This window comes from Poecilia reticulata, chromosome 4 (genome assembly GCF_904066995.2).
Source record: "Poecilia reticulata chromosome 4, P_reticulata-male-v2, whole genome shotgun sequence".
Classification (NCBI taxonomy): Eukaryota; Metazoa; Chordata; class Actinopteri; order Cyprinodontiformes; family Poeciliidae; genus Poecilia; species Poecilia reticulata.
Window position 1 is genome coordinate 15741522 of NC_088833.1, and position 16502 is coordinate 15758023.

General features: G+C 39.8%; 1 protein-coding gene across 7 annotated transcripts in view; it reads right to left on the bottom strand.

The window, feature by feature from the left end:
• Nucleotides 1-705: 705 nt before the first annotated feature.
• ttll7 (tubulin tyrosine ligase-like family, member 7) overlaps nucleotides 706-16502 on the bottom strand; it is an 87911-nt gene continuing 72114 nt past the window's right edge. For 4 of the 7 annotated variants that reach the window (XM_081606345.1, XM_081606346.1, XM_008408043.3 and 1 more), the window contains exons 20-23: nucleotides 13186-13359; nucleotides 10646-10752; nucleotides 5847-5951; nucleotides 2402-2527 (exon numbers count right to left, since the gene is read on the bottom strand). In XM_081606345.1, coding sequence (XP_081462471.1) covers nucleotides 5869-5951; nucleotides 10646-10752; nucleotides 13186-13359 — 364 coding nt within the window. In that variant the 3' untranslated portion in view covers nucleotides 2402-2527; nucleotides 5847-5868. Of the gene's footprint in view, nucleotides 2528-5846; nucleotides 5952-10419; nucleotides 10753-13185; nucleotides 13360-16502 lie in introns of those variants that run through there. The other 3 variants (XM_008408050.3, XM_008408047.3, XM_081606347.1) reach the window with 3 other exon arrangements.

Genomic DNA, 16502 nt, shown 5'->3' on the forward strand with positions numbered 1-16502 from the left:
CTTGTGATTATTTTTATATCAAACTAACTCTTTGAAAATGCGGGCCAATTTTAAGTTTGGTTTCATCAGATCAGAACATATTATCCCACAGGCTGTAGGGAGATTATTAACCAGGTCTGGATTTTTTTTTTCTTATTTGTTAGAATTGTGTCTTGCAGCCAAACCCCTGTCAAAGTTAAAGTTCATGCCACCAAGAAACTCGCGTCTTATTGTAAATGAAACAGAAACTTAAAATTAATAGCAAGGTGTTTATAATGAAAGAAAAATAAGGATTTTTCAAGTTTGTGCTCCTGTGGCATGATCCCTCTTATCTTTGTCTTTGCTATTGAATCAACATTTAGAATGAATTGTTTTTAATAAAACCTGTTCAAAAGTGATAGGCACTCAATAAATATAATGCAGAGGCCTTTTTCTCATAGTCAGTCTTCAAAATGGGAAATTCCTGAGCAGATGTTATTCAAAAGAAGCAAATGTGCCAATTTTCAGGAACTGCAATAATGGGTTTTTTTGGGGTCACTAAGTCATTACGATAACAATTTATTTCAAGGCTTGTGTGCAACATTTCATGAGGTGAAAATAAAGGCGGAGGCCACAATACTTCAGTCCCAGAATATTAATAATGCATGTATGATCTAGGACTTCAAAAGCAGAATTCATTTTAGTAAATGCATGCAATGAAATTGTTAGATTGAGAAAAAGAAAGAGTTCTAGTTGCAAGATTTCAAATTTATTAAAGCAATAAATCAGAGCATGAAATTGTTTAAACATTTTATTGCTATGTAAAATTAAAAATCCTGTACATTCAATGAAAAAGTTCTACTTATAAATAACACAAAATAAAATTAGGCAAAATAAAAAAAACAAAAAAAATAAAACAAATGGCATCATGATGGGGAAAAAAATGGGGACACTTCAGTTTTTAGCAGTTTCAGCAACAGCATTGCTGCTAAACACAAGTTAAAATGGTTAAAAGTATGCATACTGTACTGTTTAGTACATACTATTATTTTTATAAGTCACACACACTGAAGGTAGAATCCTAAACATATTTTATCATAATTCTATCTATGAACATAAAGGGTCTATAAATGAGGTCCTGCATTGGGCCAAGACATCAGCCTAAATAAAATCCAACATATGAACACATCTGTGAAACCACTGGCATGTGCTTTTGGACAAAGGCTGCAGCTGCTTCCGGCATAAATCACTCCTGTTACAGTGCAGTAAGTGAGAGCTGACGAGTCTACTCACTCGGCGTGTTAAACAATCTCTGAATCATGACGCACATCCTTGTTGTCCTCAAAACATCAGCACTGGGGAAAACAAATGTGAAAATGAAGCGTCCTCCCCACGACAGCAGAATAATTAATGACAACACAAAACTTCAAGTATATCCCAAACTCAGCTCCTTTGTGGATCTAAAGAGACTAAAGGCATGCATTCTCTACTAATGTGCAGCCGCTTTCGCTTTCTGTGACGCACTATGCAAAGTGCATACATATCAGGAGCTAGTGGGTGCTCTCGGTGAGGTTTGGCTCTTCATGTCGTGACTTTAAAGCCAGCTTGTGTTCCAGGTGGCAAAAAGGCTTGGCTTACTACATTGACATTCAAAACGCTTTAATTGGGCTGCACTTAATCTCACACAAGTAGAAACAAAACAGCGTTAGCATTCAAAACACCAAGTTCTTTGCGCATCACCTCTTTCCCAGTTAATTAATTTGAGCTGCATGATAAACAACATAAAGTGACTGTTATTAACGTAAACCATCTGATATAAATTGTGAAATAAATTATAATCCGAGTACAGAAATAAAATTACTAATTAGGAACAGCAAAAAAAAAAGCGTTCTACATCAACGTTTTCAAATAAATCAAAGCTTTGTTGACGTTATTCCCAGATTGCATTCTGCAGCAGAGCTCACTGCATTTGTGAAACACCTTACAAAATAAATAGTTACATAAATAAATAAATCTTGCATTGTTTATTCATTGTTAATTCTTCCTTTTACAGTACCATGACTTGAAACTGTACAGTGAAATATAATACAGCAGTTACAATGAAGACAGAAGAGTGAAGCCGCCTTCTGTTATTACTGGTGCTGAGGAGAGGGACACAGGCAATGGTTAGCTGGTCTGAAGATAAACGAAACTAAAACACTCAACAGTAATCCCAAATCATCCCAAATCATCCATCATATTTTTCTTTTCTTTTGGATCTTCCACAAGGCGATTGGGATGGGTTGAGACCCCAACCAGTGCCCAGAGCTGCCTCAAATTCACATCCATACTGGGATTACTAAGATCTGAGTTTGGCTTGGGTGGGAGTCATGGAAGAGGTGGGAAGTGGGGGGGGGGAGGTTGAGGTCAAAAGGCGAGGTTTCGGCAGCCAGGCTTGCCACGGTGACCTCAGAAGTGGTCCATCCTGGCGGCGTAAAGGCTGCTGGAGCGTGGCATGGCCGTGGAGGCGCGGCCAAAGCTGGACGAAGGCCACTTCATGATGAACTGGGAGATCCCTGGCAGCAGGCACCTGGACAGACGGACACGAACGAGGGATGGAGGGATTAGGGGAAGAGGATGAACATAATGAGAGGATTAGTCCCGCAAAGGTCACAATTTAGAGGTCGGGGCGCTTTGATAGGCGCAGAGACGGCATATTGCCCACTTTTCATACATTGATCTTTATGGCCATCTTCATTTGCACTGCTCATTTTTAATAATGGCTGGGGGAAGTCAGGATATTATGACACCTCTTAGTTTGAAAAAGGGAAAAAAAAAAGAAAAAGAAAACCTAGAACTTAAAGAGAGCGATCCATATTATCACAGGCATCTCATGAAAGATGTATAACAAGAGTTACCATTACCACAAAATACTTTTTTTCTAAAAATACCAGATAATGTTGATTTTTTTTTCATGTACAGTGCAGCAAAATGTGCTTCATGCCTTACAGATTCCTCTGCTTTTTCCTTTTTGTTGTTGATTTTAATTTACTTTTTTTTGGCACATGTAATTGTTTAGTTCATCAAATAAGTTTTAATATCAGACAAAGATAACCTGAGTTAACAAAAAAGCATCTTCACATAGTGATTTTGTTTAATAGGGGGGAAAACCTATCCAAATCAAGATATCCCTGTCTGGATAAGTAATTGGTCCCTAAACCTAATACCTGGTTGCCATGGAGGCAACAAATGTAATCAAGCATTTGCAAAGATGCATATTTTCTTAACATAAATGACCAGTTTATGTTCAAGATCCTGCCATGGCATACTGTTTGAATTAAAGTCTCAGCTTTGATTAGGACACTTCAAAACCTTCATTTTGCTTTCATTTGGAGATGGTGCTGTGCATTGGATTATTGTCCTTCTGTATATGTCAAGGTTGCTAGAGTTGATGACCAGTCCTTCTCCTTTTGTATTTTGTTTTTTTTGGCAACACTTTATTTGAAGGGGTGTGCGTAAGACTGGCATGACACTGTCATAAACATGACATAACACCTGTTATGAACATGAAGGAGTCTTAATGAATGTTTATGACAGTTGTCATGAAGTGTCATTCGGTAAATAATGACACTTTTAATGCAAAATTGCTCTAAAAGTTGTATTGAAAGTGTCATTATTTACCAAAGGACACTACATGACAACTGTCATAAACATTCATAAAGACTTCTTTATGTTCATGACAGGTGTTATGTTTATGACAGTGTCATGTCAGTCTTATGCACACCCCTTCAAATAAAGTGTTACCTTTTTTTCTACTAGAGTGCAGATATGTGGTTCTATTACAGCAATTCATTCAGGTCCTGAAGAAACATGGGAGACACAGACTATCACACTACCACTACCTGTTTTTGATTTTTTGCTGAAATATATATATATTTTTTTGTTGTTGTTGTCCGTGCTACTAATTAAACCTGACCACAATCACACTTCTGTGTGCACAGTTAATAACCCTAAAGTGAACTGTATGCTCAGAAGATGAATGCTGACGTCACACAGCAGCACACTGTGCAACTTTTGTTGTGAAAGTCTGTTTGGATGCGTAGTGATGGGACTGTGATGTGATGTGCTAAAAATTCAACCATTTTTTATGTATAGATGTATTGCGTCTGGCTTCCACTGGTGTCAAAAGATGATGCTTGTCTCATATTAATTACATAAAATGAGACAGGACCATTCAGTCTGCAGATGCTTTGAAAACATTAGGATAAGTATAGCACAATCAGATTTTTTTGGGGGGCGTGAAAAGGTCGGAATTGGACCGAGCACACTGCCATGAAAAAAGTCGAATGTAGGTCACACATGGGCAAGCAAATCAGATTTGGGTCGCATTCGCCTGCTGTGTGAATGTAGCCCTTGTTTGACGTCGCACGTAAAAGAGCAAACAGTTTCCATAAAATGTTCCACTTTTGTCTTTCCGGTCAAAAGAATGTTACTAAATGTTTTGAGGATCACACAGGCTGTTGTACTTTGGTCAGGAGGGGCTTTAACCTTTTTGTGTGTTTTATCATCTCATTTGCCCTTTATTTGAGAGCAATCAGTCAAGAAAGCAGGTTGCGAGAGAAAGGGAAGACATGCCGCAATGGTCGTTGGGCTGGAACTTGATCCTGTGACGGCTGTATTGAATACCAAGACCTCTGTATATGTGTTGCATGCTCTACCACCTGTCCCACCGCAGAGCCCCAGCAGGGTCTTTAACCTTGAAGCTCTTTTGCCCATCTATTTTTTTTTTTTTAAAGGTTTTCTTGGTTCTAGTGGCCTTAATTTGACAGTTGTCAGACAGGGAAGCAAGTCGAGAGAGAGAGGAAAGACATGTGACAAAGAATATTGGGCTGGGACTCGAACCCATGATGGCTGCGTCAAAGACAAAGGCCTTCGCATATGGGCCAATTGCTTTACCCCTGATCCATAGCAACGTCCTTCAATTTGTTTCCCATTGTTGAATCACCATTAGTCAGGGGAAATGTGATTTTTTTTATTTTTTATGACTTCCTGGGTGAATTGTCAATGCATCCTGAGAAGTTTTGGGAGGCTGGAAACTCCTACGACGGTCCTCCACAGCTCCATTTAGGAACAAAAGACTTAGACATGAACTTGTAAACAGACTGACATGTCAATAGCTTTGTATTTGTGTGTTAGTGTTTTTTAGATGGTGGTATAATGTTTTGGTTTTGGGCTAGTTTGGCTTTAATAGCATTATTTCCCTCAACCTTCCTGCGGTCTTTGCAGCAAATGCTCAGGAGGATCGCAGCAGATGTCACGGTCAGACAAGGGCAAGGGCAGGGGCGTGGGAGGAAGTGTCTCATCAGACCATCAGTTCCCGAAACAACACAAATAAACCTAGAAAAAAGAGCACGCAGGGTCAGTGCAACCCTGCAGTATGCACGCAAGAAGTAAGAAGCTCTTAGGGTTCAATGAACTCTGTCTCTTTAGACTGTGGGACATTAATAAATTAAGTCAACGTTTGAAAATTTTGTCTTCTACAAAACTAACAGGGTATCTTTCTCTTGATATTGAAATTTGGTTGATGATCTAAAACATTTAAATGTGCCAAAAATTAATGACAGAATAAATCTTTAAGGTGGCAAATACTTTTTCAAACGTGGTGTTAAATAAATTAAAATCCCTCAAAATAAATAGTCCTCTGCAAATAAACTAAGTAACTAAAATGGACAATGTCCTAAATGCCAAATATAGAGAGCAAAAACAGAGTTAGAAACTGTTGATCTACTGTACATAAGCTGCAGGAGTAATGCATTGTGACCCATTGCTGACCTTTGGGGCAGTTTACTTTTAGTTTTTCTATAATTTGACCCTTAAAGTTTCTAGTATCAGGAACAGAAAATCCTCACCTATCGTTGCGAGGCACAGACGTCAGTACCTTTCTAAGACTTTTCTATGACACCTTCCACCGAGACAGAGCAGTGAGGCAGCTCCTGCTAACAGCGTTCCAGTACCTGAGAATGAGACCAGTGTCAGGTTGGGATAGAGTCAAGGAGTTGTGGGAGGTGGGGGAGGTTCTGGACCCTTCCCCCGTCTGCCTTCGTTGCTTTAAATGAGTTAGATACGGCTGTCGGAGCAATGTCAGATGAGGTGATCAGATCCTGGGCAGGGTTAACGGAAGCTTAGGCAAATGTCGGGGTACTTACTTAAAACACATGAGATGGAGAGTTTTAAAATTCCACTCTGATAAGTCTGAGCAGTGATTTAAATTTACAGGCTTTTCCAGCAAACTTATATCATTGAATTATACATTCAGTGACCCTATTTTTTACATCTTCAGTGAGGATCTTTATTTAATAAAAAATACATCTAATGCTCGTTTAGTTAAACAAGTACAATGGTCACAAGAAGGAGCTCCCTGTGGAAGTGTTTAAGATGTGACAATCTAATCAAAAGGAACCCATTGGGGCTGAGGATTAGAGTGGAGGAATAATATCTTCTTTAAACCATGTGTGGCGATAGCACATTTTTCTCTGACAGCTCTCGTTTCTTGTGAAATAGCTCTTGGACAAATTAGCTGAGCAGCTTCTCCTGAAGTCGACTGGAAAGGAGAAGAAGAAGAAGAAAAAGAAGAAAAAAAAAAGAAAAGAACAATGTCGCTAAGGGCATTTCGTATCAACAGAGCCTCAAACCCAAGAGAGTTAGGAGGGGATTCATATTAAATTGATTTAGTCCAATGAGAGTGTCCTTGAAACAGCTTCAAGTGGGTTGTATGGATCCCTGAAGCACAGAGTCTTCATCTACTCCTGGACTGGGTGAACAATGGCTCAGTGTGACGCTTGTTCTAAAAGTTCTGCACTTCAGCCACTGAGAGGTGGGGAAGTTCTGCTTTCAGCCTTTCATACATCTATTATGCAGCCTAAAGTGCAGTGTTTTCGTTTGGTTTTTTTACTCTGCAACAAATGATTTCATACAAAGATTTAAATGTTACAAATGAACTTGATTTTTGCCTTGTTTTCTTTGTTTGTTTTCCCATTGCTCAGCTCCATGCATTCTGTCGCTTCCCCCAAAGTCAGCATGGAAAAGGAAGAAAGAAAGAAAAATATTGAACATTCATGTAGGGCTGAGTGTGTGTTCTTTGCAGCTCCTCTGCAATTCACTTTGAGAATATTCAGCTCATAAAAAGAATCACTCTGGCAGTGGTGAGATGTGGGGAAGGCGGAGCGCCTCTCACGTCCAAGCGGCTGCTGTCTCTGCAGGCTACATTTAATTGGACCCTAGTTCGGCATCTTCCAGGTTCGTCCTCCTTTTGATCACAAAGACGGCCAGAGGGGGAGGCTTGTTCATGTACTTGTGCTTTTGCTTAAATCCATCAACAGAGACACGAGCTGCGACTTATGGATGCAAAGTTGCTATAAACTACTGTATCTCCTGACAGGCCAGTCTATAGTCATCCATTGGGACGTGAATGCCACGGCGCATTAAGAGAAGGCCAGAGAAAACAACATATCATGACTAAGGATGGACGCGGAGACTGCAACGACAGCTGACGCAATCATAAACCAAGAGGCTTCGGCGTCTCAAAGGTTATTCGCTGCCCACATTGAGCTCAACACCTCAATTAGCTCTAATTACTGCCACACTTTTCAGACAAATGAAAGTTAATAGAATTTGAAACTTTTGTCATCATGAGAAAATGAAGTCTTTTGGTATTGCCAGTAATTCCAGGCTTAACAAGAAAGTCATTAGTAAGGCTATTTGGCTACTTCCTCTCATCAGCCCACACAGGCCCACTGAGGGTCCTCCAGCTCATGAGGGTTTTGACACACTTGATCAGAGCTCTTCACACAGAAGGGATGTGTTTGAACAGGACCAGGCAGGTGTGGTCAGTGACAGAAACCTGGCGGATCCCAGGTAATAGACAAACTTGGATCCACATGGAATGCTGCAAAGAGGAGACCTAATCTGTTTACACACTGGATACATGAGGGAAAAGTATGATTTTAAAGAAATCAAGTAGTCAACAGTAAAAGTATTCATTCCCCTTGGATTTCAAGTTCAGTCAGATTTTACAGAGGATATCTGTTAACATCATTTTGCAGACTAATTGTAGCTGTAGGTTTAGGTGCTCTGTTACGGTAAGGTGACCCTCTGCCCCATTCTCAAGTCTTTTTTTCACCACTTCTTTGTATTTGGCTTCGTCAATCTTTTGATCAGTTCTGAGCTACCCCACCCCTTCGTTAAAATAAAATCCTCACAGCATGTTGCTGCCAACATTAATTGAGTTGGGGAATGTGTTTGCCACATTCCATTCTATACCATGTTTTTGTTGTGTTCGATAGATGAATGGTGTAGAATTTAAAATGGGACTTCTTTTGTCTAGCAAAGACTTCTTCCTGACTATCGTTCATAGAGGCCAGATTTGTGGTTAGTAGTCCTGTCCAGGAATTTTCACACTTGAGTTGTGGATTGGTCTTTTGGCTGGTTCTCTGTTTGTCTGGCCTTTTAGTTTAGGTAAACAGTTGTGACTTGGTAGATTTGCAGTTGTGCCAAACTCTTTCTGTTTTGAGCGATTGAATGGACAGAGCTGGGGATTTAGTATTGTAGTTTAAAGCCGCTTCAAACTTCTCTGCTGTGTTTATTTTTTAAGATACAATTACACACAGGTGGAATTTTGAAGGCAATTGGTTGGTATATATATATATATATATATATATATATATATATATATATATATATATATATATATATATATATATATATATATATATATATATATATATATATATATATATATAGTGGTATCATAATATAAGGGATTTAATAAATAAGTAGGGGAGATTAGGGTAAGATGAGTCATTTTTCATATTAAGGATTACTACATCAAGGCAACCTTAGTTTGATTGCAAACTTACATATCTGCATATATTTCAGAATATTGTGCATTCCTTCAAATAATCAGAACAAGTGCGGACATAACTGTTTTGATATTATAGCCTGTCCAAAAAAAGGTGTCTCATGGCACAACTTACTGTGTGCATGGGGTAAGTTGAGCATAGGTTTGAAGTAAGTTGAACCATATACCTATAAACACACACTTCATCCTATTTTTGTAATGTGTATGGTACTGTAAATCTGTTGCACTGTACCTTAGGGTTTTGCTATTTACTCTAAATAATAGAGGGTGTCACCCTGGGCTTTTCTACTGCTATCTAAGGTTTTGATCTTTGCATTCTATTTGGGTTGTGAGCACCTAATAGATGGCAGTAATAGAATCCACTTATCACTCTCACCGACAAAAGTTTTATTAGGTGCAACTTTCTCAAAATTCAGTTTTAACTTGAGAGTTATTAAAAAAAGAAAATACGAAAAATGCCACCTATGTGATGCATTTGAATGATTACCTCAGACTTGAACCACTGCTTCTTGTTGAAAGTTTGGCATTAAAATATGCCGTTTATGAAACCAGCTCACTGCTCGAGCCATCTGGCTTCATTTCACAGCCCTGAAGGTTGCTGCCTTCTAAGGCAAACCAATGCTTCTTTGTATATGATCATGTTGAGGGCTGGGAAAACTGAAAGGTAATTCATGTGGAAATGAAAAACACCTGTGTCCTTTTACCATTTTCTGCAAAACAGCCTTTCAAAAGCATCGTGCGTTTTATTGCACTTCCACTGACGTATAGGTTTACCTTTTTAAAGTAGGTTCAGAAACACAGCTTACATGTACATGATGAGGTTTATGTTTGGTTATTCATGTTCATGGGTAATTTTAATGTAAAAGACAAGGTCAGTCCCTATAATCCACATTTTCTGTAAGGAAAATCCCAGCATTGAGCTAAAATATGATTTCAGAGCTTTTATATAGACCGCCACTTGGTCTTTCAGATGTAAATACAGCTAAAGAAGTCAACTCTCTAGAGAGAGGGACCGCTATCGGGTCACGGCACAGGACATGAGCATGCACACCCATACACTTTCACATCCACACAGTTTAGCCTTTCATGTTATGCATATGCATCGATGGGAAAATAAAATCCTAATTGCTTCTCAGCCATCTGAAGTGGCGGCAGTGGCTTGTGCGCGGCCCTTCGCATGCCGATGGAGTGATGTGAGCCACTTGTGGAACTGCAAACCGCACGTTATAAACCAAACTTTTTTTTTTTTTCCTGTCAACCTGTGTCAGGAAGAGAGCGGTGCTTAGGTTGATCATGGCACAAATGCGGTGCAGGTGAAGCTCTCAGTTCCCACTGAGACACTTGTACTTCAAATGTTCTCAGGCTACAGTAGGATGCTCTTGATTAAAGCATTGTGTTAAAGACGTGGTGGCACTCGAGTGCTGTGCTGCAAACAGGTTGAATGTTTGCAGTGTCGACTGAAAGTGCTCCAAACAGTCTGAATGTGATTTCTTCTCCTTATTTTTATTCTCTTGCAACACAGAGTAACAAATTTGGGGAAAATAGTGCAATCATTAAACTGTCTCGTTATGCTATTATAATCTCAATATGGTTTTTTTTTTTTTTCTTTGGCTAATGAGAGAAGGAGAAGGACATCATGCCAGACTGTTGGTTCTGCATCCAAAGCAACCATCTTCGGGCAAGTTTGATCAGGCCTTCATTGAAATGTTGAAGTGGTGGCACCAACAGAAAGCAGTGAGAAGAGGCATTGTTGCAGGATGAGGGGGGGGTGGAACTAAACCAAGCAGAGACCTGAGTTGAGGGGCGAAGCGACGGAAGAAGAGGAGGTAGAGGAAGCAGCAGCGACAGCAGCAGGAGGGGAGCCATGGGTGGAGGTTGGTCCAGCAGCGAATGGAAAGCTTTTTTTATACAAAGATATATAGACAGAGGAAATAAGGAAAGACAGACAAATGCAAGCCTAAAGCTATCCGAAAGGATACCTTCAGCAAACATGTGGTTCTGAGAATGATCAGATCAAATAGAGAACATATTTGCATTCACATACTCGAAAATCAGTTCAGGCAAATTATAAAAGAACGTCACAAGAGATAAAGCATAAAAAACACCACATACCTTTTAACAGCTAAGGTTTTTATACACTAGAAGCAAAGTGATAGCTTGTTAAAATATGTGCAAGGCTTATGAATCATGTAAAGTGAGGCCGCAGGAAAAAAAAAAAAAGGAAAAAAAAAAAAGCTCTCTCTCGTAAGGTCATTTGCTGCTCAGACTCATCTGGGCTCTAATTGAATTAAGAAGGCCTCCAGGGGCCCCGGGCTAACCTGAGCGCTAATCTGTGGGCCATTATTTCCTGTTAACGGCACGCTCCCTCTCTCTCCCTGCTCCCAGCTCGGCTCCCGCCCTGTCTGACGGGCCCACAGCATGTGTGATTTAAAAGTTCACTCATTCCAAACCTGAGCCGCTGTTCCCTGTGGCGATCTGCGTTAAAAATAGAATGAGGCTGATTTTTGCTTGTTTGTTTTATCGGGGGTTGCATGAAGAAGATGATGGCTGCAAGGCTCCACAGAGGGGGAGTGGGGGAAGTGGAAATGTTTCCTGAAAGAGGTTTAATGATGATAGCTGTATCGTAACGCGGTGTTTGTCAGTGCCTTCCAAAGGGAATTTATTACTTGGCACTTGTGGGGCTTTAGGCTGCTTTGATTAACACTCCACTTTGACCTAAATATCAGATTAAAACACCAAAATAAATATTCATCAAGGTTGTTATCTTTACACATGTTCAGCACTGCAGCAGGCTTCATTTATTGCCTCTGTGTTGTGTTTATTGTCTGATTTATTTTTTACTACGTTTTTAAATTGTTCGTGGCATTGCAGCAATCAGCCAGCGCATTAAAACCACCTGCAAGATACTGCATAATGAGCTGGACACAGGACATCTGGGAATTTTCTTGTGATGTCATGTCGTTTTGGGTTGTGGGGGGAAGGGCTTGTAAATACAGACACCCAACATTGCATTATTGTGACCTGATCAATGCCAATAACATTGACTGCTTGTAACATCTCATTAATATTTTACACCTATATTTCTGTTCATTCTCATTATTTCACTTTGTGAACTAAAACACAGTGATCTTCACATTAAATAGTTTAGGTGAGGATGGGAGTCAGGGCGTCTTCCAGCTGAATGTTATAATAAAAACAATTACTTTAGTGTTTATTGAGTCTCAAAAATGCAAGTTGAGAGGATCTGGCTCAGCTGGATTCAAGACAGAGAATGACAGCACTAATCCCCCTTGAACTTTTTCACATTTTGTCACATTACATTCCCTAAGCTTCAATGTATTTCTTACGTGATAGTTTAAGTTTTATTATTATTATTATTATTATTATTATTATTATTATTATTATTATTATTATTATTATTATGTTTTTTTTTATAAATTTTCTTGTGATGTCATGTTTCCCATTTTACCACCTGAGGTGTGAATCTCTGAAGCTCTTCCAGAGCTTCTGTGCCTAAGAATCTCCTTGGTTGTCATGTCTCTTTAAGCGCTCGGACATGTTTTTATAGGTTTGTAGCTGTGTCATACGCTTTCCATTAGATAAGAGAACTGAACACAGCTTTGCGAAATGTTCAAAGTTTGGGATTTTGTTCTGTAACCTGGCTTTAATCTTCTCCACAAGTTTCTCCCTGACCTGTCTGCTGTGTTCCTTGAGCTTTATGATCTTGATTGTTGAATAATGATTTTAAAAAAAACAACCTCTGAGGCCTGTACAGAGTAACTGCATTTATACTGAGACTAAATTATGCACAAATGGACTGTATTTATTAATTGGCTAGCTTCTGAAAGCACCTTGCTGCACTTATTTAAAGGTGTCAGAGTAAAGAGCCTGGAAACAAATGCAAGACCTTTTTTAATATAAATATATTTTTTTATGTTTCAAAAATTATAGAAAGCCACGTAACATTCTATCCTACTTTCTATTTTATATACTCTGTGTTGCTCTATCGTATAAAATTTAACAATGAGGTTTGTGGTTGTAATGTGACAAAAAGGAGTAGAATACTTTTGCAAGGTAATGTAAATATATCTCAAAATTACTGGGCAGGTATGAAGTATATATATATATATATGATTTTTAAGTAGCTTTTGTAAAGCATTTTGAATTTCCTTTTATATAAACAAGGCTACACAGATGGGTGTGCCTTCCTTCAAAAGCCCTGTGTGACTCGCATTGCATCCTAGCATGTGTTTCAAATCTGTACTGCAGCAGAATAATAAAGAAAGACTGTCAAAGTCCAAGGAATCAAAACATTTGAACCCACTTTTTACCTTGTATCATCCCATTCAGGACTGAAGGTTGTCAAAGTGCCACGTGACTCTGAGACAAACTTGTAAACGACTAGCAGGCAGTCCCGGCACAGCTGGACGAGTCGGCGACAGCACTGCAGCTCCTGGGGCGACACCACATCGCTGCTCTTGCTGAAGATGATCTCCCACGACGAGCTGAAGAGCAGAGAGCCCAGTTAGCACACGAGTAATAAACATCACCAGGAAGCCTCACTTACAAGTTAATTATGTATGCATTATGACCACAGCGTAACCTTTTCGCTGTTGATGAGTGCAAACACATCTGCATACACTCTGAAATCTACCGGCATGGGGATAAACCCGGAGGAGGGATGAAACAAATCCAAGTACAGTTAACCCTCCTAACAATCCTATACATACCCCTGACTGGGAGAGAGTTTCAAGAACTGAGACAGACAACCCCGGGGGGGAAGTTTTGATGTCTTCCCCTCTTCGCTCCTTGGGAGGTGGGACGTGCTTCCTCTGAAAGGGTTCAGAACTCCGTGTTTCCATTCTCCTCCTCCTAAGTCCTTTCTTAAAGCCTGCTGAATTCATTTCCCACAATAGCTGCTGGGCCGTTTGATTGTTGTTAAGTCCCTCAGATAAAATATCAAACAAGAGACAGAGAGGAGCAAGGAGGGGGTCTTCACCCTGGATTTAGAGGGTGCTTTTGGAGCAGTAACCGCCTCACTGTCTCTGCGTGATACGGGACTCCCTGTTGGGTTCATCCATGTTAGAGCGTGCCACGTTGAAAGGAGGAGGCCAGGCGATAGGCTACAGAGCTAGCTGTATCATCCAAGACCACGCTGTGATCAGACAAAGATAAAACGAGGGGGGTGGGATGCAGCCTTGGCTAAACTAATCCTTGCAGGCTAATGTCCCTCCACCCAATCCCTGCCATTTCAAACAAATTCTCCTTTTAAATCACTTTCCAAATTCTCTCAGTCACTAAGTTAGTCTTTGACTCTCCATACTCGTATCAAGCCCTTCATCTCGGTCACCTGCTCGCTCGCTCCCTCCCTCCCACACTTGCCCTCAATTAGGACTCCGATGGAAGCAGGAGAGCAAAGTGGAGAGCTGTGGACAGCGACTCGAGTTACCCCCCCCCCCTGAGCCCTCTGTGCCAGGGGGAACACGGCGCCGAACAACTGAACTGTAAATGATATGGAGACTAGGAGATGTGAGAAGGTCACACCTTTATCTCAAAGGAGAAGAAAAGCCAGCAGTTCAGCAGCTGTCTGCAGGTCGGGGTGCTACATCTGAATCTTTCCGCTTGTTGTCTGATTAAAGGTGCTTGTAAGACTTTACTTACAGGACAAACCCTAACTGATCTCGATGTAAAGTTGTTGTTGTTTTTTTTTTTTAGAAAAACAACTACTGAAATGTATCACTTGTGGAAAAAAGGGCACTTCTCTTTGATTTTAAAGTAAATATTACTAAAAAAAAACACAAGAAGATTTCAGACTGTCAGATAACAGCCTGAACTTAAGAGGCCTTCATTCACCTCCCACCCGATTCCGTTCCTCCCTTTCTCTTTCTCCCTGCTCTCACCTGTGAATAAGCCCTGATTAGGCCCGGTTTAAGTGGAGAAAGTGCAGTGGGGTCTGCTTGATCTGTCAGTCACTCCACATCTCCATCTTTCAGCCCGTACATTTTTTTTCTGAAGTCAGACTGACTGGAAATGCCAAATTGTCCCTGCTGTCAGTAAAAACTGGTTTATTGATGAATGGAGGGCTCACAGGCATGGGGAACTTAGGCAGTGCATGAGCCTCTAGTTATGGAGATGGAGGAGTGATGCAATGAATGAAGTAGTAATTGGCTTGGAGCGCAAACACTTGTTTCTGTTGACTGCAAGCGATTTAAATTCCTTCGTGGTTTGTGACACTTTTTCTTCTTTTATTGTCTGTTTGATTTCGCTACAAGTACATCCCACTTCATCTCATGTCGAAATCATTTTATACTTATTCTGGAAAAATAAATATAACTCAAGAGTTTTTGTGATTGATACTAAAAAATGTTTTAAGTTTATCAGAATGTTGTACTTTTTTTTTGTTTATCTTTAGCTCTTTCTATATGACTCTGACGTGACAAAAAGACTAATTTCTCATAGCTAGTCTTAAATTGGTAAAACTAGAGAACACGCCATTGACATAATGCAGATGTGTCTTGATCTTTATAAGCAAGTAAGCAACAAGACAAAGGTTGCCCATTCTCTTGTTGAATCTACTAAAAAGTTTATAACAACTGGACCTGTGACGAGCAAGGCTGGACAAAGAGTCGACTTTCTTTCCACCCACAGTGATGAGAAAGACAAGAGGAGTATAAAATATTCAAAGCTCCTGGCAGCAAAGACTGGCTTTTTGAGGACCAAGTCTCCATAACAATCATTACACACTTTTCCACCAGGATGTTATTTTGTTCTTAATTCGATTAAATGAAGGTCAAATGATTACAAGTCAACTGAATATTCAAGAGGCATGTCAGGATAACGCTCGTTCTGTCCTACCATACATTGTTAATATGCTACTGTAATTTTAATCGGAACTGTTTGCTTTGATCAAATGAAATCAACGTTTTCAGCAAGAAATACTGCAGGCGATTTTGGAGTGAAACAAATGATGAATATGTTTCTGTTAAGAATGGTGGAGGATCTGTAATGCTGTGGGATTGTCTCACTTAAAAAGAGCCTGGGTGCCTTGTTAGAGTGCATGGCATCATGAACTCTTGTAAACCCAGGAACACTAAAGTAAAATGTGGTGGCCTCTGCTAGAATTCTGAAAGCAGGTTATCATTGGGTCTTTCAGCGAGATTACATGAAAGATCCAAAACAAAAATAGTTCACCAGACACAAAATCACCTTTTTTTCTTTTTTCCTGAACATGTCAGCCACAGGGCCTAAATCATGGAGAACATTTGTGAAGTGAGCTGAAAAGATGAGAACACAAGAGAATACTCTAGAGTGTGGAGCATCTAACAAAAATAAAGAGGGCTGGTCAAAATAGGAGAAAACTAAGTGTCATGACTTCAGGTAGAAAAATATCTCGTGAAGAAGGATGTTCTTTCCTCTTATCGAATAAAAGTACAGGAATTAAAAATAGATTTTTTTTTTTTTTTACAGTGTGATGAATTTAAAGCAAATGTAGGGCTTTATACCTGAGGTGCAAGCAATTTTGAAGGACAGCGTATTTATAACAGACCCACTGGTTTTCGGTTCAGTATAATTTTAAGGGTGCTGCCTCCTTTGTTCATTTTAATAGGATTCGTTTGTAGACGCAGCTTTAGTCGAGCTCAGACCAGCC